Source organism: Nannospalax galili, unplaced genomic scaffold (assembly GCF_000622305.1).
Source record: "Nannospalax galili isolate Female #2095 unplaced genomic scaffold, S.galili_v1.0 scaffold747, whole genome shotgun sequence".
NCBI lineage: Eukaryota > Metazoa > Chordata > Mammalia > Rodentia > Spalacidae > Nannospalax > Nannospalax galili.
In genome coordinates, this window is record NW_008357686.1 from 400,716 (window position 1) to 424,021 (window position 23,306).

The 23,306-nt window shown below is 38.3% G+C and overlaps 2 protein-coding genes and 1 pseudogene across 4 annotated transcripts in view; all 3 read left to right on the forward strand.

The window, feature by feature from the left end:
* Positions 1-23,306, forward strand: part of Phka1 (phosphorylase kinase regulatory subunit alpha 1) — a 195,553-nt gene that overhangs the window by 103,786 nt on the left and 68,461 nt on the right. For 2 of the 3 annotated variants that reach the window (XM_008855548.3, XM_029557441.1), the window contains exons 15-16: positions 11,531-11,640; positions 13,195-13,339. In XM_008855548.3, the coding sequence (XP_008853770.1) occupies positions 11,531-11,640; positions 13,195-13,339 (255 nt within the window). Of the gene's footprint in view, positions 1-11,530; positions 11,641-13,194; positions 13,340-14,330; positions 14,494-16,585; positions 16,719-23,306 lie in introns of those variants that run through there. The other variant, XR_003847395.1, reaches the window with a different exon arrangement.
* LOC115068028 lies at positions 2,528-3,547 on the forward strand (annotated as a pseudogene).
* On the forward strand, positions 14,593-17,301 carry LOC103751961 (small integral membrane protein 15-like). The gene is made up of 2 exons (XM_008855595.2): positions 14,593-14,598; positions 16,459-17,301. Exons 1-2 carry the CDS (start codon positions 14,593-14,595, stop codon positions 16,702-16,704), a joined length of 252 nt encoding a protein of 83 aa, XP_008853817.1. The 3' UTR covers positions 16,705-17,301.

Sequence of the window (23,306 nt, forward strand, 5' to 3'; positions counted from 1 at the left end):
AAAACACGGTTGGTTTTAGAAAAATGTTCTCATAGAGTAGATATTGCTATGTACTTTGTGCTGTTGCAGGAAAGATGAGGCAAGACAGGTTCAGAAAGCAGGTTTTATTTAGCCTGCAGCTTGGTCCAGAGGACTTATGTCTCCAAGTCTGGACCTGGAAGAGCAGAAGTTCTTACATTTTATACTTTGTGTAATGGATTACAGTATAGGCAAGTTACATATTGGTTAATTAACAGCAAAAATTTATAAAAAGCATATGGTTTGTCTAGTTCTTGAGGGAAAAAAAGAATGTGAAAAGTCCCTGTCTGAGACAAACAGAACCGAGGAATTTTCATCAGGACACAAGGCAACTGGCTCTAGCTAGCTGTGTCAGTGTTCTAACTACAACCTTGTCAGCTGAACTTTGCTGACAGAGAAGAGAGAGGAAAAGATTAAAGTCCCCATTTTCCTCGATTTTCTTTTACATTTTTCCATCAGGCTTTGTATCAGTGCAGCATGGCAATATGTGATGAACATTTTAGTAAACAGCCCCTTGTAACTCAATTTCACTCCTGTGTTAGAATATCTTCAGAGCACTTGACATGCTCTGGCTTAACTTGCTTTCATAAATTAAGTAGTATTTTTTCCACTTGTTTTGAAAGTTGTCTATTCGCCTCCTATTTTTACTAGACAGTTGACCATTTCTTGCTGATTTCTATGATTATTTTCCTGTATTAAAGATGTAAGCACTTTGTCTTCCGCACCTTGAATTATCTTGCTATTATTTGCCTTTTAATTTTGTATTTACTTCTGATGTACAGAAGTTCTATAAGCTTTTAGGGGGACATGATTTTGTCTTTTGTCTTGAAAGTATCTCACTCTGCAACCCAGGCTTTACTGGAACTCACTGTGTAGACCAGGCAGGCCTTGAATTCCCTGCCTCGGCCTCCTGAGTCCTGGGATTTCAGGTATGAGTTACCATGCTAGCTAAGATTTACATTTTCATACAGTACAATTTTTTCCTGTTTTGTTTCTTTCTTTGCTTTCATAATGAGAAAAATACTCATCCCTATGTCAGATACATTTTCATTGCATTTTATCCTAGTTCTTTATAATTTTACATTAAACTCAGGCTAAACTTAAAATTTTTATTTATTCTATAAGGTAAAAGTGTAATTTTTGTCAAGTAATCATCCAGCCATTCAAGCACTATTCATTGAATAGTTCATATACGCTTTTTAAACACCATCTCCATCATTTACTAGCATACACTCATTCACATGTGTATGTGTACGGAAGTTTCTGATGTTACCTTATGGTTGTATCAATTATTATTTTGCCTTTTCTAGTAGTACATTTTTAAAGTCATAGCTTATGTCTCCCCAGTGACTGGGGAAAATATAAGATGAAACAACAGTACAATGTAATTTATAGCCTATCAGTTTACAGATGTTAAGATGGATAATACCCTGTGATAGTGAGTACGTGGACATATGAACACTGCTGGCTACAGTGCAAATCAGAGGCATATTGCCATTGCTATTAAGAAGTCAAATGCATAAACGTTTGACAAAATATCTCTTCGTCAGGGAATCTGTCCTATATGTCACTCATACAAGTACACAAGGATATATGTGTAAAACTGTTCATTCCAACACAATTTGTTTGGGAAAACAACAATTACAAGCAATATAATGTGTATGAACAGGAGTGTAAAATTGTGAGCCAGGATTACTGGTGCATACCTGTAATTCCATCACTCAGGAGATTGAGGCAGGAGGATCAGGAGTTCAAGACCAGTCTAGGCTACATAGTAAAACCCTAGAACTGGGGAAATGGGCAGGAGGACACAACTTAGTGAGGATCTACTGTCAAGTGATCACTGCTGGATGAGGGAGAGTTGATCTTTAAGGCAGTAACGCTAGACAGGCTGAACAGGCTCCAGTGGATGAACTCACACCAAGAGACATCTAGGGACACAGACTTGACTCGATAAGCCTTAACATATATGACAAAATTCATTAAGTTCTGTGAGTGGAATATTGAGGGGGGGTTGCAGATAAGGAATCGAGGACTACATATGATTAAGAGGTATGAAATCCACAAAAATTCAATAAATATATTTTTTTTAAATGAGGGGAGGGCACTGAAAATTCAGGACTACTGTCCCACAGGCCATGGATATAGCACAATTAAGATTGTCCAAGTTTCCTTGGGGTTTGCTGGTAAGTAAGGGCTCAACTTTTGGGCATCGATGCCCAGCCCAAGGAGGAGAATAGCCAGTCTGGAGGAACCTACAGTTCAGGGTTCAGGCTTCCAGTTGGTTGGGCAGACTAAACATTTTGACCCCTCCCACTGTACACTGCCTGTGAGGCTGCCTCTGAGCAGTATAGTGCATTGGGTGGGCTGCTCCCCCAGATTTCTAGCCTGGCATTCCTCAGTTTACCATCACAGGGAGCTCTGCTCCCTGGGGCTGAGAGACCCCATCGATTGCCCAAGCTGAAGCTTCAGGGTACTGAAGTACCAAGGAGATGTCTTCCAACAAGTCATGTGGTACAGCACAGTGAGGCTTCTGTCAGTATTGGAAACTGACACAGTAGAACTTGCCAAACTGGGACCCCTACTGGAAGAGAAGGGCAAATGCACAACTGCCAAAGCAATCAAAGTTGAAGTACAAGCATGCCCATTGCCCCAGGAAAATATGCAGGAGGTGAGGTGTGGGAACTAACACATCCCCTGTAGGCCCACAGTGCCATGGAGAAGATGGAGGAGGTGGTAAGGCCTTGGAGGAATTTGGAGACTCACCCCTTAAGATGTGCTGGTTAAGGGATAATGGCAATCCACTACATGGCCACAGAAGTCTTCTTTTCATGCTTGCTTCAAGAGTGTCTTCTGCACCCACACAGAAATCCACCTATTTGGTTTCATGCTATTTCTCTTTTGGAGAATCTTGACCATGCTTGGACCAAATATGTGCTTCGTGGCTCTTTTAACAGTTCTTCAGGGGTTGTTCTTTTGGGTGCAGTACTCTGTTTCAGTTTTTGAATTTTCCACATCACTTACTGTCATTCAGAGAAAGTCTCTCAGGCATTTTCCCAACTAGAATATTCAGAGATTACTCTACTGATTATGGGGAGCGTTGTCTCCTGTCTGTTACTCCCTCTCTCCACAGCCTTGGCTCAGCTACCTCTCCATCATCTGAGGCCTGGTCATTTCAGCCATCACTGTGTACAGTCTGAGTAGTTTGGCAATTTTAAGCACTGAAAGAAGAGAGTGTTCCTGGAACTTAGCTTGAGTGGTAGAGTGCTCACCATGCACTTTATCATGGAGGGCTTTGTCAAGGGCGTTACATACAGACAGCCAGATGGACTGGTTCTTCCTCATGGCCTTTATACTTCTTGAAGTCCTGAATGTGTCTATCCTAGAAAATTTGGCATATGGTTCCAATATCATGAGATTTTCCACATCCTGCTGATGGACAGCAGGTTTTCTCTGCTTTGGAGGCTCCAACCTTCAGGGATTCCCTTATGACCTAGAAGAGGGCTGTACTGGGGACTCCCTACTCTGAATCTTCCCACCCAAGGGACAGAGGAGGAACTTCTGAAGTGCGTTTAATTAAAAACAACGTCTTTGCTAAAGAGAAAGGAAGAGTCTGAGTTGTCTGTTTCCAGAAGAAACCTCTTAGAGAATTCAGGACCAGTCAAGCTTCAACTTACTTTCCCAGCCACTGGGCAGTAAACTTTCCATCTCCATTCCCAAGGTTAGGAAAACCGGGCATGATTAACAGTCACTCCCTACTCAGCACTCACTTTCTCAGCAAAGCAACTACTGTTCCTTCACAGAAATAGGAGTTTGAACGTTGATATCATACCCAATCCTCCTATCATTTTGGGGGAAAAAAAGATCAACTGGCACTCTTCAGAAATTTAGTAGAGGTGGTTCTTCAAGAATATATCCCTCCCATATAGCAATGGAGAAACAAACCAGAACAGTGAGAAAATACTCTGACCAATACCAACTTGGAGAGGAAAGGGTTTATATGACTTACATCTCTCAGGTCACAGTTCATCAGAGAGCCCAAAGTAGGAACTCAAGGCAGGAACCTGGAGGCAAGAGCTGAAGCACGGGCTGTGGAGGAACGCTGCTTACTGGCTTATTCCTCTGGCTCATGTTCAACCTGCTTTCTTATACAACATAGGCCCACCTGCCCTGGGGTGACACCACCCACAGTGGTCTGGGTCCACTCAGTAATCAAGAAGATGCCCCAAAGACCTGGCCACAGGCCAGTCCAATGGAGGCAGTTCCCCGATTGAGGCTCCCTCTACCCAGGTATGTCAAGTTGACAACTAAAGCTAGTCAACACACCCCCATCCTTACTTTGTAACCTAACTTGTAGCAGACCATTGATTTTTGTTACCGTGCTTTTCAAAAACAGTTATAACTTGGTCCTATCCTTCTATCTGCTTACACAGCAGACCCACAATGGCCCAAATACCTAACCTGGAAAATCATGGAAGTGTGTCCAGGCTTCTAATAACTTTAATTTTAATTTTTATCTTGACAATCATATAAAATCAAATGGCGTTTAATATCTAATATCAGAGTTTACAAATAAAACTCCTGCCAATACTGTGTATCTTGATGCAAGAACTATGATGATAATAAAGGAGTGCAGAAGAAAAATGGTAGAACTGTTATATATGATTAAAAAACATAAGTTCAGCTTCCGGGTACAATGGAATCGCTTGTGTATTTCTTCATACTAAGAATAACTACAGTGACTAGATATTTTTAATGAATTATGAGTGAAAACCTCAGAGAGCAACTGAGGCTGCCAGGATTTGAGAAGTCAAAGCCCTGGAGAGAATGGGACCTCAAATAAACAAATAAATAAATAAAAAGAAGTTCATCATTCTCTTTGCAACTTCCCTCTGAGGCATTTACTGGTTCTTAGGCTTTACTTCATGAAGTGGGGTGCCCAGAAGCTAAGCAGAAAGTTTCACTGTGCAAGGTAGACAAAATTTGCATTTCAAGGCTTGCCTATGAAGAGGCTGTGATAAACACCTCAGGCTTTCGGACAGAACCCTTAAAGAGTGAGCTACCCACTAGAGTAAGGAAAAACAAAGGCTCTTAGAAAGCCTCAAATTCAGGCCTGAAACTTCGTCTTCTGAGACTCTGAATGGACTGAGGTCTGCTAGTGGTGTATCTGTCTGCCAAAATAAACTTAACCCTCTCTTAGGAAAGAATACCATCAAGAGTCTACAATTCTTTATATATCATGTTCAGCATTGAAAAGGTATTACAAAACATGCTAGGAAACTTAAGGAACTAAAATGAATGAGTGAATAAAAACCAAAAAGTAAACTATGCAGTCAAAACAAACACATGTACCTTTTACTTTCTTTGCCGAGGCCGACACTGCTGCTGTTGCTGCTGCTGATACTGCTGTTCCTCCTCCTCTTCCTCTTCTCCCTTCTCTTCATCTTATTCTTCTTCCTCCTCTTCCTCTTCCCTTTCCTCTTCATCTTCTTCCTCTCTTCCTCTTCCTCCTCTTCCTCCTCCTGCTTGTTTTCTGTGAAGGAGTGTCTTACTGTATAGGTAGCCCTGGCTGGCCTCCATCTCACAATCCTTCTGCCTCCTACCCACAATCTTGTTGCCTCACCCTTCAAAGTACATGAATTAGAAATGTGTGATACCATGCCTGGAACATACACACCGATTTCTGTTCAATATAACATTGGAAATTCTAGCCAGAACAATTAAACAAGAAAAAAATCCAGTTTTAAAGAAAAAAATGAAATGACATGTATTAATTTGTGCTCTAACAGGAAAATTCTAAAGATTTCATATACATTAATAAGCTTTTTAGAACTAATGAATTCAGAAGCTATAGGACAAAAAACATACATTTTAATGTCTATACCTTAATAATAAATGATCCAAAAATGAATTCAACAAAACTCATTTACAAGTCAGGCATGGCGGCACGTGCCTTTAATCCTAACACTCAGGAAGTAGAGGCAGATGGATCTCAGTGAGTTCAAGGCCAGCCTGGTCTACATAGTTTCAGGTTGGCCAGGGATGAATGGTGACACCCTGTCTCAAAAAACTACACACTTGTAATAGCATGAAAAGACGAAAGAAGCTGGGCATGGTGCCACATGCTTTTAATCCCAGCACTTGGGAGGCAGAGGCAGGTGGATCTCTGTAAGTTCAAGGCCAGCCTGGTCTACATAGCGAGGTCCAGACCACCTGGGGCTACAGAGAGACCCCGTCTCAAAAAGTCCAAAAAAAAAGAGAAAAGAAAAGATGAAAGAATATAAGGATAAACATAATCAAAAAGGTAAAATACTCATGCTAATACTGGCAAAATGTTGATGAAAGAAATTAAAGAAAAATGAAATTATGTTATTTTTCTGTAAAATGGATGTAATTGTTGATCATCATATTAAATGAAATTAGCCAGACTCAGACAAATATTGCATTTATAACTAATGAAATCATAGATTTTATAAAGACACACAAAGTCATACATGTATATGTGAGACATGAAAGCAGAAACAAGACTGGGAAGGAAGGGGAAGGGGAAGGAGAAGAAAGGGAAGAAAAGAATATGGTCAAAATACATGATATACTTGAAAGAAATTATCTTCATGAAGCTTATTTCTATGTCCAATGAATATACACCAATAAACATTTTAATAAAAAAGAAATATTTTCTATTTTAAAAAGAAATTAACATTAATCCTCATGCTAACAGTAGCTACAATAGCTGGATTTTAAAAATAGATAATGGCTGGGCATGGTGGCACATGCCTTTAGTCACAGCACTCAGGAGGCAGAGGCAGGCTGATCTCTGTGCGTTCAAGGCCAGCCTAGTCTACATAGTGAGTTCCAGGCCAGCTGGGGCTACTGGGGAGACCCTGTCTCAAAAATGACCAAAAAAAAATAGATAATGACTGAAGGCTTCTGAGAGTAATTGAGGTAATAAACAAATAAATTGAATATCTAATGCTTATAGATTAGAAGATGCAATATCATTACGATGTCAATACTACACAAACATGAATAGTTTTAATATAGTCTATCAAAAGCCAAATAAGATTTTTTTGTAAAAACAGAAAAAAATTGTATGGAAGCCTGGCTTGTTGGTACATATCTATATTGCCAGTACTTGATAGGCTGAGGCAGAAGGATTACAAGTTCTGGGCTTGCCTGGGCAATGAAATGAGTTCTTGGCCAAGCTGAGCTATGTCGTGAGACCCTTTTAAAAACATTTAAAATATAAAATAAAATTCATGTGGAAAATTAAGGGACTCCACCCAAAGTGGTCAAGACAATCTTGGAAATGTAAACCTCACCCACCCAGGTCACAGGGACCAATTGAGGAAGAGGAGGATGGAAAGATTTTAAGAGCCAGGGTAGTACAAGACCATAAGGAAACAGTCTTCTAGGCTTCTGAGAACTTGTTCATATGAACCTATAGCAGTTGTGACAGCATGCACGAGACCCATTCAAACCAGACAAAAACCAGCATAGAGCTGGGGAAATGGGTAAGAAGCCTCAACCTTGGCTCAGGAACTACTGGCAGCTGATCACTGCTGGATGACGGAGAGTCGATCATCTTTAAGGGAATGATTCTAGATAGGCTGAACAGGTTCCAGTGAATGAATTCACACTGAGGGAATATCTTGGCAAAGAAGCTTGACTTGGTAGGCTTTATCATATATGACAGAATGCATGAAATCCTGTGGGCAAGCTATGGGGAGTGTGCAGGTGGGGTGTATAAATATGATTAAGATGTATCATATGAAATGCACAAAAATTCAGTAAAAATATAAATTGAAAAAAAAGAAAGAAAATGAGGAACCAAACTGGAAGACTCATACTTCTAATTTCAAATCCTACTATAAGGCTACAGTAATCCAAACAATATGTCTAAAGCCAAGCATAGAACAATGGACTAGAATGGAGAACCTAGAAATAAAACTTTGCGTATATGGTCAGATGACCCTCAATAAGCATGCATTCAATAGAGAAAGGACAATCTTCAACACATAATGCTGGGAAAACTACATGTCCACATACAAAAAGTGACGTTGAATGCTTCACTAACGTTGTGCACAACCAAATAAGTCAGTGCACAAACAAGTAATTCAAAATACATTAAGGACGAAATACAAAACCTAAACTTACAAAATTCTTAGACAAAAACAGGAAATGATTTTTGCCATTGGGTTTGACAGGGATTTCTTGATTGGGTATACCAAAAACAGCAGCAACAAAAGGAAAACATAGAGAAATTCAACTTCATCAAAATGAAACCTATATGCCTCAAAGAATGCCATCAAGAAAATGAAAAGGCAACTTTATAGAATTGGAGAAAATATTTAAAAAGAAGATATAATAAGGGATTAATATCCAGAAAATTGTAAGAACTACAATTTTATAATAACAAATAACAATCAGACAGTCAAAAATGAGCAGAAATCTTAAATAGACATTTCTTCAGGGCTGGCAAGATGGCTCAACAGGTAAAAGTGCTGGCTCTGCAAGCCTGGCAACCTGAGTTGAAGCCTCAGAACCCATGTAAAGGAAGAGGGAACTGACTTCGCAAAGTTGTCCTCTGATGTACACACGTGCTATGGCACATAGCACACACACACACACACTGAATAAAAAGGTAAAAGGGGTGCTGGAGAGATGCCTCAGTGGTTAAGAACGCTAGCTGCTCTTGCAAGAGGGTCTGCATTCAATTCCTAGCACCCATAAGGTGGCTAACAGCCATCCATAACTCCAGTTCCAGAGGAATCCAATGCTTTCTTCTGACCTTCGTGGGCATTGTACAACATGGGTGGACTTACATACATGCAGGCAATACATTAATACACATAAAATAAAAATAATAAAATAATTTTTTAAAAAGTAAAAGGGGGTGCTAGAGAGAGAGCTCAGCAGTTCTCAGCATTTACCACTCTTCCAAAGGACCCAGGTTTGGTTCTCAGCACCCACGTGGTGGCTAACAAACATGGATCCTCTTCTGGCCTCTGTAGGCACTGCATACACATGATGCACCTACATAATGCAGCCAAAGCTCACATAAAATTTAAGAAATAGATAAAATACATTTTTAAATGATATTTTCTTCTAAAAAGATATACACATAGTTAATAATTAGATGGAAATACTCAATATCTCTGATCACTAGTTGACTATAAATCAAACTCACAGTAAGATAAAACTTTATATTTATTGTGATGACTGTTGAAGATTTGCATAAACTAAGACCCCTGTGAACTGATGGAGGGAATGCAAAATGGAGCATTTGCTGGATATAACTAGATGGTAGTTCCTTAAAAAATTAAACATAGAATTGCTATATGATTGAGGGAGTTTCATTTCTATGTGTATGCCCAAAGGGAATGAAATGAGGAAGTTGAATAGACATGTTCTGCACTATTGTACAGTATTGTTCACAGTAGCCAAAAGGTGAGAATAAGCTAAATAACCATCAACAAATGGATTGGAAAGCAAAAGATGGTATATACACAGGATAGAATAGTGTGTGACCTTAAAAAGGAAGGAAATTCTGGGGTTGGAGAGATGGCTCGATGGTTAAGAGAAATGGCTGTTCTTGCAGAGGACCCGATTCAGTTCCCAGCACCCACGTGACAGCTAAAAATCATCAGTAACTCCAGTTCCAGGGGACCTGACACCCTCTTCTGGGACGTTGCACGCATGGATACACTTATATACATGCAAGCAAAATACTCATATACATTTGAAGATAAATCAAAAAAGTAAAAGGGAAGGAAATTCTAATAGACATTATAACATTTATAAACCTTGAAGACATTACTAAACGAAATAAGCCAGTTATAAAAGGACAAATTTTTTATGGCACTAGTTAATATGGGGTATTTTGAATAGTCAAATTCATAGAGAAAGTAGAAGGTGATTGTCAGAGACTAGGAGAAGGAAGGCATGGGAACTGATTGTTTAATATATAGAGCATTTCTGTTTGGGAAGATTAAATAATTCTGGAGATGTGGCTAGTGGAGGCATTTTACACAATGATGTTAATGAGTTAAAGTAACTGGACTATACTCCTAAAATTATTAAAATGATAAATTTTATGTTATACATATTTTACTGTGAAAAAAAAGAAACTAACAGGGGCCAGTAAAATGACTGAGAACGTAAAAGTGCTTGCCACACAAGACTGATGACCTGAGTTTGATTCCTGAAACCCACAGTAGAAGAAGAGAACCAACTCCCCCAAATTGTCCTCTGAACTCCATACATGCGTCATGTCGTGTGTGTGCCTGCACTCACACATACACACACACATTATATATAATAATAAATAAAAAGAATAAAATAAAAAATTTTTAAAGATACTAACAAGAAGAATCTGTGAATAAACCTAGTTTTGATATTAACCTCATAAAATATGTGCTTTATTCAGTGGAACCTGGAATATGACCAAGGCCTTGACCATTCTCTGATTCTGGTTTCCTACAAGTTGAAGCAACTCTAAAAATGTAACATGTGTAGCGGTTGGAGGTTGGCTCAGTTGGTAAATCACCAACTATTTCTGATCCCCAGAACCTACATGAAAATGTCTAGCATAGTGATGCACACTTACAATCCCCACATAAGGGGTGCAGAGACAGGAGGATCCTGGGACTCACTGGCCAGCCAGTTTAGCCTAATTGATTCAGGCCCATGAGACTCCATCTCAAAAAAGTGAATGGAGTTTCCTGAGGATGACACCTGATGTCCTGTGGACTGCACACATACCTGCACACATGTGTCCACACACATGAGCATGCACATATACATGCATGCACATGTATGAAAATGTAGCATATCTGATAAGGACAACACTTAGTATAAAGGAGAGTCAAAAATCAAATACTCATGGGACCTGAAGAGATGGCTCAGTGGTTAAGAGCACTGACTGCTCTTGCAGAGGACCTAGGTTCGATTCCCAGCACCCACATGATGGCTAACATCCGACTCCAGTTCCAGGGGATCCAGTGCCCTCTTCTGACCTCCACAGGCATTGCATGACACACGTGCACTTACACAGATACAGGCAATACACTCATACACATAAAATAAAAATAAAAAATAAAATATTTTAAAAATCATATAATCATGAAAATATGTTGTACCAAATAAAAGTTAGTAGGGGTTCTGACAGTACTGACATGAAAGGACATTCAATGTGTCTGGGAGGAAAAAAGTTTTAAAACAATATGTGTAGTGTTGTCCTTTGTTTCACAGGGAAAAATGTATTTCAGTGAATGAATCATTTCCTCATTGTAAGAGATACTGACTCAATAAAAGAAATTCAACTATATTTAATATAGATATCAATTATAAGATAGATCCCAATTTTAGAAAGCTAAGCTGTAAGAAGACATCTTAAACTCAAAGAAATGAGGCGGATTATGTGTGTGGATCTGTCTATAGACTGGGTAAAGAAATACTGCTCTGCCTTGTGCACTAAGAACATTCTGACCATTTCTCAATTCTGTATCAGGATGCAATAGTAGAATGAAACTCAGCGGACGACCCTACAGACTCATGGGAGTGCTTGGAACATCCAAACTGTATGACATTCGGAAAACTATCTTTACTTTCACTCCACAGGTGGGTGAAAAAACTGCAGCATGCATTGAGGTGAATGGGTACAAGCAAGAGGGGGAGTGATTGCAGAAAGAAAGGATTTGCTGGAATTGGAGTAGTCAGAGTTCCACAGGGTTGTGCATGTATTAAGTGACTCAGTAAATACTCATTGAGTTGAACTGAATTGAACTTGCAGCACAGGGCTTTGCCAAGTGATTGCAACTCTTAAGAGTAGTCCTGGCTGTTACAGAAACTATGACTAAGGATTTTCAAAATGTTAGAATACTTACAAAGTTCCCCTTATTTTTAAAAGTTAAACTAAGACTACTTGTCTTTTTTAAGTAAAACAAAAATTTGTCTTATTCTTCTACTAAATCATGTGTTTTCTTGGGGTAGGAGCCCTTTCATTTGATTAGAGATCTTCAGTATCTGCCCCAAAACAAGAACATTAAGAGTCTTAAACCATAATTACACATATTGGCAGCGTAACATTTGCTAGCTGCGTAGTAATAGAAAGCAAGCTCAACTACATATGTGTATGGTACGAGAAATTATTTTCTGCAAAGGGAGCTAGACATGGTGTCACACACCTGTAATCCCAGCCCTTAGGAAGGTGAGGGAAGATAATTGTGAGTCTAAGGCTAGCCTGGGCTACATAGTGAGTAGTGTCAGCATGAGCTACATAGCAATATTCTGTCTAAACCAAGGGCTGAGGATGGAGCTTAGTGGTAGAGTACTTGTTTAACATACTCAAGGCCATGGGCTTGAACTCTAGCACCACAATAAATATTTTCTAGAAAGAAAATTTAAATTCCTCATTTTTCATATCAAAAATAGTGTGACTGGGGCCTGGGGGGATGGCTCAGCAGTTAAGAGCACTTGCAAAGGACCTAGATTTGGTTCCCAGTACCCACATGGTGGCTTACAACCATCTATAACTCCAGTTCCAGGGGATCTGATAACCTTTTCTGCCTCCACAGACACTGAATGCACATGGGACACTCATGTACATGTGGAAAAAACACTCATACACATAAAACTTGAAAAAAGAAATTATTTTAAAAATAAAAAGTGAGACTGAGGTAGGCACAGACCAAAGAGTAATTGATCCTAGACTCTATTTCTGGCTTTGCTGTTTATAAGCTAGATGTGTTTGCTAGTCCACATGTTGTGCCTGAGACTTATTCTTATTGAAAGAAAAAAAAGCAAACTAGGAGTGGTGCTACACACTTGTAATCCCTCGGGAACTATGAGGTAGGAGAGTTGTGAGTTCAAGTTAGCCTGAGCTACATAATGAGAAACGGTCTCAAAAAAAAAAAGGAGGGGGAGGCAAGAAGGGAGGAAGAGGATTAAGTAGAAGTATATACTTGAAGAGATTTGTGGGGCAGTCACACTTAAAAATATTGGAAACTATTATTATGCATACCATTGACCACTACATATTTTGGGAGGTAGTAGGCATCAAATATGAGAGTGTTGTTGCCTCTGTGACATTTATACCCTTGTATATGTGTATGTGAGCACTTAAAAATGTTGATATTTGTGAGAGATTTTTCTGAATATTTTTCTCTTTCTCAGTTTATAGACCAGCAACAATTCTACCTGGCTCTGGACAACAAGATGATAGTAGAAATGCTCAGAACAGATCTTTCCTACCTCTGTAGCCGCTGGAGGATGACAGGCCAGCCTACCATTACCTTCCCTGTTTCACACACCATGCTTGGTAAGGGCTTATGAAGCACAGAATGAGCACACTTTTGAAATAAGGCGTATGTTTTGTCCTTCAGCATCCCACTGGCAAACTATTTCTTATGCTTATTCTGTCATCAGTACTTTCCAGCTTACCCTTTGTGCCAGGCACTTTTCTAAGCTCTGGGGACACATGAGGTGATAGGCAGGTAAAGTTTCTGCTCTATTTAAGCTTATGTTTTTGAAAGTGAAGACAGATAATAAACATAAAACAAACAGATGTACAAGAATATTTCAAATGGTTTGAGAGTCAATTTTCAGATAATGTGTTCATATAACTCTTTTGAAAGATAGTAATAATGCATCTTGCATCTGTTTTATTCCGGTGGAACATCAAGATTTATATATATAAGTTGCTGTCTCCTTCCATAGCCCATCTTACTGAAGCAGTAAAATCTAGAAGGGGAAAAGTGCAAAAGCTTCTGGTTTATATTTTGGTGGAGTGGAGGTAGGAACAGGGGTGCTTCCTGACCGGGAAAGGCTTTTTGTTTTCTCAGTTCCTGGAGGACTCGAGCCAATACTGAGTCTGTTGCTTTCTTTCTGTGTCTCTGTTGTTGCTTCCAAGGGTCTTTTTGTACTGCCAAAATACATAAAATTTCTTTTCATCTAAAAAGAATCCTTTATCATAAATCATTCAAAATGGGTTCATAGCAATCCAGACAGAATGCTAGGAATTTTTGTCACATATCAAAAGAGCTTCAGACTAACAGGAACTGGGGAAGTAGGGTAGTTGTTCTTTTTTCTTTCTTCCTTATTTAGGATGATTAAAAAGAACCCATGTAATAATTAATATATTCCCACAGTTGTCTTTTGATAATATAAACTTTAATCGAAAAGGCAAAGTTAATAGAAAACAATTTAAGACAGTATATTAAGAAGTACTAAACCACTAAAAGTTATCAGGTTGTCAAAGAAAAAACGTCAACTGATGTGAGACTTTGGCTTTTTGAATTGTTAATATTCAGAAAGGAAGAGGGACGAAGAATGAGAATCTTAAGTGATGGGGGAAATGCCATGAGTGAGGCCTGGAGAGAGGAATGAGCTTGTATGTGAGGCTGGTGAAGAGAACATCCTGAATAGAGTGGACTTTGCAACGGAGTATTACTATAAACAAACTGGGAAAGTAAGGTAGGATCAGATTATCAAGACTTCTTTGAAAATAAAAAGAGATATTAAAAAAAAAATTTTCTCATAAGTTGAAACTCTCAAAAGATTTTGAGTGACATGATGCAAGTAATGTTTAGGGAGTATTGGATGATGACAGTATGCATATTAGTGAGAAAAGACATGATATCAAGAAAAATAATGCACATATGCGGTGAGGAGGAGAGACACTGGATTGATAGTATTAAAAATAGAGGAAAGATGATATAAGAGCCATTTTATTTTGTTTCATTTTCCTTTTCTTTTTTCTGTCTTTTGAGACAGAGTCTCATTCTGTAGCCCACGCTGGCCTGGAACTCACTATATAACCTAAGTGAACTCAAAGCAATCCTCCTGTGTCAGCCTCCAAAATTCTGGGATTATGGGCATCAATCACCATGGCCAGCTATTTTTTTTCATTTGTTTATTCTTGTTTTGTTTTGTTGTTTGTTACATTTATTTATTTGTTTGTCTATGTGTGTTTGTGTGCATGTGTGTGCACACATATGCATACCATGATACTTGTGCGGAGATCAGAGGACAGTTTGCAAGAGTTGGTTCTCTATCTACACCATGTGAGTTCCAAGGATCAAACTTGAGTCATCAAGCTTGGCAGCAAGCCCCTTTACCCACTGAGCCATTTCACTGGCCCTCTTTGATTTTTGAGACTGGGTGTCCTGTAGCCCAGGCTGGCCTCAAGCTAGTTATATAGCTAAGGATGGTCTTGAACTACTGATCCTGCTTCTACCTCCCAAGTGCTCAGATTACAGGCTTTTATTATTTTTTGTTCTTATTTGGTTTTGGTTTTGGACTGTGTGTGTGTGTGTGTGTGTGTGTGTGTGTGTGTTTATTGTTGGTGGTGCTGTTGTTGTTGTTGTTTTTGACAGGGTCTCCCTAGTCCCTGCTGGCCTAGAAGTCACTATGTAAACCAGCAGAGATCCCCGTCTTTGCCTCCCAAGGCCTGGGATTAAAGGCACACACTACCATGCCTGGCTGGTTTGGGTTTTAAAGCAAGGTCTCATTATGTAGCCCAGGCTGTTGTGGAACACATTACATAGCCCAGGCTGGCCTTGAACTCATGGTTCTTCTGCTTTTGTTTCCTGCGTGCTAGGAATACAGGCATGTACCACCATAAGATTCACAAGAGATGAATCAAGATGATCCTGGAGTTTAGAGAGGAGATATTATTTAGCCCATTCATGCTGCTAATAAATTTGTGCTACTGGTAATTTGTAAATATTTGCAATTTAATTATCATGGTTCTGGAGGCAGGTTTTGGGCCCAGGGGATCAAGTTTCTCTTCTCCTAATATAGCACATTATTGTTGCATCCACTGGAAAGGCACAAATAAATGTGGGTCCTCATATTGGTAGAAAGAACAGAGAAAATGCAAACTCATTTGCCTAAGTCTTTTACAATCCCATTCATGAAGGTGCTAATCTTAAAAATTAATCACATCCTAAAAGCACCTCTTAGTCCTATTACACTGGCAATTAAGTTTTAGCATATGTATTTTGAGGACTGTTTATATGGTAGCACTGAAGTAAGGATTCTTCCACTGATAGAAACAAAGTCAGTTTATAGGAAGGTGATCGCTGTTAAGGGGCGTACTGAGTTTGTGTTGATAAAAATAAGATTTCAACATTGGAATATGTAGCAGTTGGAATAAGATACATAGCCATTGCTTGGGAAGAAGAACAAAAACAAAGATGTGGATTTAGCAACTGAAACAGGAGCTGTGGAGATGCTCATCAATAAAGTGCTTGCTGCATAAGCCCAAGAACCTGAATTCATATCCCTAGAACCCAGGTAAAAAAGATGGGTGTCTCCTGCTTCCAGCTGGGCAAATTTAAACTTCTCATAAGTATATATTAGAACTAAAGAAGACAACAACCAAAGGTCATCTGAAATTGTGATTGGCTCACTGGCAATCCCATGGGAAAAAAATAGAGATTACTACTTGAGCATAAGAGATACTTGACAAAGGCTTGGGCTGAGTATGCTGTGGAATGGGCTTCCAAGGACCCATGTGGCTTCCTTACCACAGTTATTTTGGCCCTCTCTCCTCTGTTCATAGCTAGAGCAGTGTTGACCTGGAAGTTGGCCAAGATGATTGAAGCCAGGAAGAAAGAGCAAAAGAAGAAACAAAAAGATCAAGAAAATTTTGCAAAAGCTAAACAACTAAAAAAGGACTGAAGGAATGAACAGGCTCTGCAAATAGAGAAAAATCTTGGCGAATTAATCAGCTTTTGAACGACTTAACTAAGGTTTCATGATAGTAATATTTAGTAAATTAAATATGACCATATAGAAGAATCATGTTCTGATCTCAGTACTATAGTAATTTTAAGCTTGGAAATTGAAGGGTTTGGGTATCTACTGTCAGGAATTATAATTAGAATTTATTATACAGGTGGAGCATTCCCAATTTGAACATCTAAAACCCATAGTGCTGTAAAATCTGACACCTGTGTGCAGACATGATGCCAGGAGTAGAAAATCCCACACTGAGCTTGTGATAGGTTGCAGTCGAAACACAGGTGCACTAAAAGTATATGAAGTTACCTTCAAGCTATATAATGAATTTTGTGGTTTAGACTTGGATACCATCTTCAAGGTATTATGCAGAAACTCTAAAACCTGAAAAAGAAGCATTTTAGTATGATCAGTCTGTACTAAAAATTCTTACCTGACAGTTATTTGCCATTTTGGAGCTTGTGTCCTCAAGTGCAAAACATTTCTGTGGAAAAAAATGGTTTTATATTATGAACCCCATTCAAATGGGGATTTAAGATAGGGTTAAAGTCTGGATAGAAGATTATAGGAATGTAAAATAATTACTCTCTGAGGTAAAAAGTTTACCTTAGTTCAAAAGAGATACAGTATATTAATCAAAATTTTAAAAGCATTATTGCTTATTTCTTGAAATAAAGCATTTGTAACTTTCTCAAAGGAAAATTATATTAATGAGCATGTCTACTTGCATTTTTCTTACTTTAGCCTTTGAGATAACTGTTACTTATGAAGACATTGTGCATTTTTAAACCTACTTGATAAAGGAGTCATTATCTTGACCATGTAGAACACCACCTGCTGGATGGGCTCATTTTTGTACTTCTGAATGCTGCCATTTTCTAAGAGGAGTTATGAGGAACATGATCTAAAGCTTGCAGTGAAAATGCCAAGTGCTTCCTTTGCTGACCAGAATGTGAAATAGTTAAATGTCTTATCAGATAATTTGCTTATTCTATAGAAACTACTTTTGTTTTTAATTAATATGGTATTGGTGTCCTGTTACTTTCTACTCATACAGGTTCAAAACGAAAAGTAAAATTTCACATTTGTGAAGTCATACTTTATAACTTATAGATCCTCAAAATTTTCAAAATTTTATCCAGTTCCATGTATCCATTTCAGGAACTGGATAAAATGGCAATAGAAATACAGCACCCCTAGAGGTGTGTCTCCTAGGTGATTCCAAATCTAGTCAAACTGTCAATGAAGTGCTAAAGGATCTTTCAGTGGTAAAACGAATTTTTGCCTATTAAACATGACCTTCCTTCCTTCCTTCCTTCCTTCCTTCCTTTCTTTGCTCCTTTCGTTCTGGTCTTTTTGAGGTAGGGTCTCCATGTAACCCCACCTGCCCTGGAACTTGCTATGTAGACCAGGCTGTCCTTAATCTGACAAAGATCTGCCTGCCTCTGCTTCCCGAGTGCAGGGACTAAAAGTTTGAGCCACCATGCCTAGCTTTAAACATGGTGTTTCTAAATGCATGGTCAATAACTTTTTTTTGCTGGAGTATTTAATTGCTTATTGATGTTTTCTGCACCTCTGGTAACAAATTTTAAGTTACAGTAGTTGTCCAATAGTCTTTTAAAAATATTTTATTTTTTAATTTTATGTTTATGAATGTATTGCCTGCATGTATGTAAGTGCACCTGTGTCATGCAATGCTTGCAGAGGTCAGAAAAGGGTGTGGAATCCCCTGGAACTGGAGTTATGGATGTTTGTTAGCCACCGTGTAGGTGTTGGGAATTGAAACCATGTCATCTGTGAGAGCAGCCAGTGCTCTTAACTGCTGAGCCATATCTCCAGCCCCCTAATAGTCTTAATGGAAAAAAATGAGGGAATGGAGAGATGGCTCAGTGGTTAAAAGCACTGACTGCTCTTGAAGAGGACAGAGGTTCAGTTCCCAGCACCTACCTGGTGTCTAACAACTGTTTGTAACCCAAGTTCCAGGGGATCTGATGTCTTCTTCTGACCTCCGTGGACATTGCATAACATGGGTGCACTTACACACATACAGGCAATACACTCATAACATAAAATTAAAAAAATATTTTTTTAAAAAAGAAACAAATGTTGAAATAATTTGCTACTCTTTTAATAAAGGGAAAATCTGGGTGTGGTAGCACACACCTGTAATCCTAGTGGACTTGAAGACAGAAATACAGAAATTACATATTCTGAATAATGTGTTATATATGTTTGATGTATAACATATTATCTAGGGGCTGGACAGATGGCTCAGAAGTTAAGAACACTGGTTGTTCTTGCAGAAGATCCAGGTTCAAATGCCAGCATCCACATGGCAGCTAACAACTGTCTGTAACTCAAGTCCCAAGTGATCTGACAGCCTCTTCTGACCTCCGTGGGCATTGCACGACATGGGTGCACTTACCTACATGCAGGCAATACACGCATACACATAATATAAATATAACAAAATTTTTTAATTGAATTTATATTATCTAGAGTAACCACTGATAAATATATAGAAGGGGGAAACAGGTATACCATGGAAACATGATTTTTAGACAAAGTCTGTCACTGAACCTTGTGCTCATCAATTGGCTAGACTGACTGACCAGCAAGCCCTCGCAATCCTTCTGTTTGTGGCCCTCCCAGAATGCTGGGGTTACTGATCTGAGCAACCATGCCTGGAGTTTTGCATGGATTTTAGGAATTTGAACTCAGGTCCTCATGCTTGCACAATAGGTGTTCTTCCCCATTAAGTATGTCCCAAGCCCCATAAACGTTAGTTTTTTTAAAAGCAAAAGTAGCAGGCTGGGGAAATGGCTCAGTGGTTAAGAGTATTTCCTGTTCTTCCAGAGGACCCGGGTTTGGTTCCCAGCACCCACCTGGCATTTCACAACTACCTGTAACTCCAGTTCAGGAGATTCGATGTCTTCTTCTGGCCTCCATGGGCAATTGCATTCATGTAGTGCACTTATAAACATGCAGGCAAAATACTTATACAAATAAATAAATAATAAATAAATAAAATTTAAAAAGGAAAGATGGGGATACTAATATCTGATAAGGTAGATGTTAGGAAAAAGAAAAATACAAATAAAACTGCAAAGAATGCAAAAGAAAGAACTAGCAATAGAAATGGAGAGAAATTTTTTAAAAATTAGAAAAGTCAAGTCTGGAAAGATGGCTCAGCAGTTAAGAACACTTGCTACTCTTTCAGAGAACCTGGGATTTGATACCTAGCACCCTTGTTGAATGTCTCATAACTACCTGTAACTCCAGTTCCAGGAGTTTTCACACCCTCCTCTGGCCTCTATGGGCACTGCACCCATGGTACACATACAGACAAGCAGGCACGCATGCATACATACACATAAATAAAAATAAAAGAATTTTTTTGCTAGAAAAGTTTACTTTTGTAAATCTAGACAAATTAACAAAATTTCTAAAAAAGTAAATAATATAAATGTAAGCTTAATGAAAAATATTCACAAACTATATAAGAAAAATCAACTTTGAAGAACATAAAATAACATTATAATTAGTAGACAGATATATCATATTTCCCAATGGAGACACTTAAGAGACTATGAATTCTCATTAAATATAGCTATCAAATCAATATAATTCCAAATAAAAATAAAAACATAAGGGGGCTGGAGAGATGGTTCAGTGGTTAAGAACATGTATTGCTTTTCCAGAGGACATGAGTTCAAGTCCCAGCACTCACGTCAGGCAGCTCACAACCAGCTCAAGGTGATCCAATGACTCTGAACTCCAGGGGCTCCAATACTCATGTGCATAGATTCACACACACACACACGGTTAAAAATAAATCTTTGAAAATTAAAATGAATATTTATGAAGAAGCTGACCCTAAATGTTTATATGGAATAAAAGTATAGATTAATGAAACTTTAAAAAGAGAAAATGTAGAAAAGATCCATCCATCACAATTAACATCAAGATAGATAGTGTTTTAAATAAAACCAAAAGTATACAAATAAATATATTTTTGAAAATAACTCACATAGGCTTTTTATTTTAGTTTTGTGCAAAAACCAAATCATCCAAGAAAGAAATCATAAAAAATAAAAATAACCCTATAAAAATATTTGAAGGAAACATGGGAGAATTTTTTACAATGTGTTTGTTGTTAAACATGAAAAAATTAGAAATGTGAAAATAAGAAATTTTAAATAAATCATATATAAAAAGCAGCAAAGGTGTAGTTGAAAGATAAATAATAAACTAGATAAAATACTTATCATGCATATGATAGACAAAATGGTAAATTTTCAAAATATAAAAATCTCTTGAAAGCCAGTTGAAAAATATGATAAACTAACTAATAGAAAAATGGGAAATGTTCTGAACAATAAATTCATAAAAGAAATATAAATGTCAGTAAATAAATGAAAACATACACAATTTTAGCAGCAGTAAAATTGTCTTCTTTTTTAACCTAACAGATAAAGAAAGATTATGAAAAGCAGTCATTTTCTGTACTGTTGCAGAAATATAATTGGCATGTTTGTAGTGGGCAGTCTCTGTAAATGGTTTTTTTAAATTATTTATTTAATAACCACACAATCAAAAGAAGCATTTCATTACAACAGCAATGACATATTCAATAACAATTTCCAGAGCTAAGATGCATCTCCTTCAAAATTGGCTGTAAATTTTTAGGTTTACGGTTGAATTAATACAGTTATACAATATTGTACTCAGTATAAACCCTATAAGACATAAAATTAAATGAGATTTTACACTTTAAAATGGACATAAATTAGCACAGGGCTATATGACCTCAGAGCTCATTCTCTGCACATCCTCTAGTGAGGTTCTGCCTCCCTAAAAGTCTACAACCTCTATATATCAGCTTATTACTAGTCACAGTCAGTTACTTTCTGAGCTCCCTGACATCTGAGCATGGATATAAAGTCATCAGGTAGATTTCAATGGTAATGTTTTTCATATCCACCAATTATTAAGGAGCAAATTTTTATGCATTGAAGAATTATTTTTTAAATTTTTTTAATTGATCAATTTATTTTTATGCCCACTTCCCAGATAGCACCCTCCGATGCCTCCATCCCCCGACTAGAGCCCTTACACTCTGATATCCCTGCTACTGTCTGCTGTGTTGTCAGCACCCCCAGCCATTCCCCACTACTTAGAGGTCTTTACTCAGCCTATCTAGAGGTCTTTGTTTTAGGAGGGTCAGCTATTTCTCTTCTAGCATCAAACAGTTGTCAATATTCCTTTAGATAAATTGGTACCTGCTGTTCATTTTCCCAGTTCTATGCTTGGTTACTATCTGGGAGTTCCTTTGGCCACCCTGGCCAAAAACTCAAAAGAAGGTATTGCCTGTCTGGCATTGTTGCTTGTTATGTAGCCTTTAGCTATACATGTGGACTCTTATGAAATTATATTGGCCCCTTTAATCTTTGGTTATAATTTCCTTTTGGGTGTTTAAGGCCATACAGTTTGGACCAGATAAACCGATTTATTTTTGCTCTTAAGGTTGTATGAGGATCTGTTCCTCAGAGGTCACATGGGCTTGGGAGGAGCCCCTGGCTCCTTTCTTTTACCAGTTCCACCTAATGAAGATAAGTCAAAGGTCCTGCTTGACCATGGTTGGCTTCACTTGGAAGCATGGAGGAAATGGTTCCTCTGTGTTGACCCTCCTCTTTATAGACTGGACACTGGTTCAAGTCCATCTGGTGGGGTCTCCTTGGCCTTCTTAATCAAGAGGATAGGTGACCCACCACCATTATAGGACATTTTGAGAGATGCTCATAGTCCCCTGGAACTAGACGACCTCGGAGGGCTGAGAGCAAAAAGTGTCCTTTATGGCCCTCTGACCAAATTATTATAGGCCTCAAAGTATGTCTGTTAAACACCCAAGAAGATTAGTTCCACCAGTCTGGTATTTTTAATTACTGTGTGTCATGTAGATAAATCTTGAGCAAAGACCAGTTGTTCTCAGATAAACCTTACCTAGACATATATTTCTTGATCTGCTATGTATAATTTTCAGTAGGTTGTAGGAGTAATATATTTCCCTCTGGTTTTCAAAACTGGCTAGGCATTGTTTATCTCTTGCATTTTCTCACCCCTCCATCATTGTATTCCCACTTAAGGTGCCCCTATTTCCCCCCTTTCGCCCTTACTAATACCCTTTTTCTATGGTCCTACCTCTCTTGAGCTCCTTCTTTCCCTTTATCCCCTAAGTTCCTTGTATACCCTTCCCTACCCCGTCCCTTAAACTAACCAAATTTTTATCCATATCTCCCTTATTAAGGCCTGTTTCCTACTGTTCTTCTCTTTCCAGTTCTTTCTTTTCCTTTACCTCCCTGTTTCCTTTCCATTATCCTGGTTCCTGTAGTTATGTCTGGTTGTCTTATTTATCAGAGTCTGGTTCTAGGATTCACATATGAGGGAGAACATGACATATGTCGATTTTTTTTCTGAGTCTATGTTACTTCACTTAGTATAACAGTTTCTAGTTCCATCCATTTACCTGCAAATTTCATGAT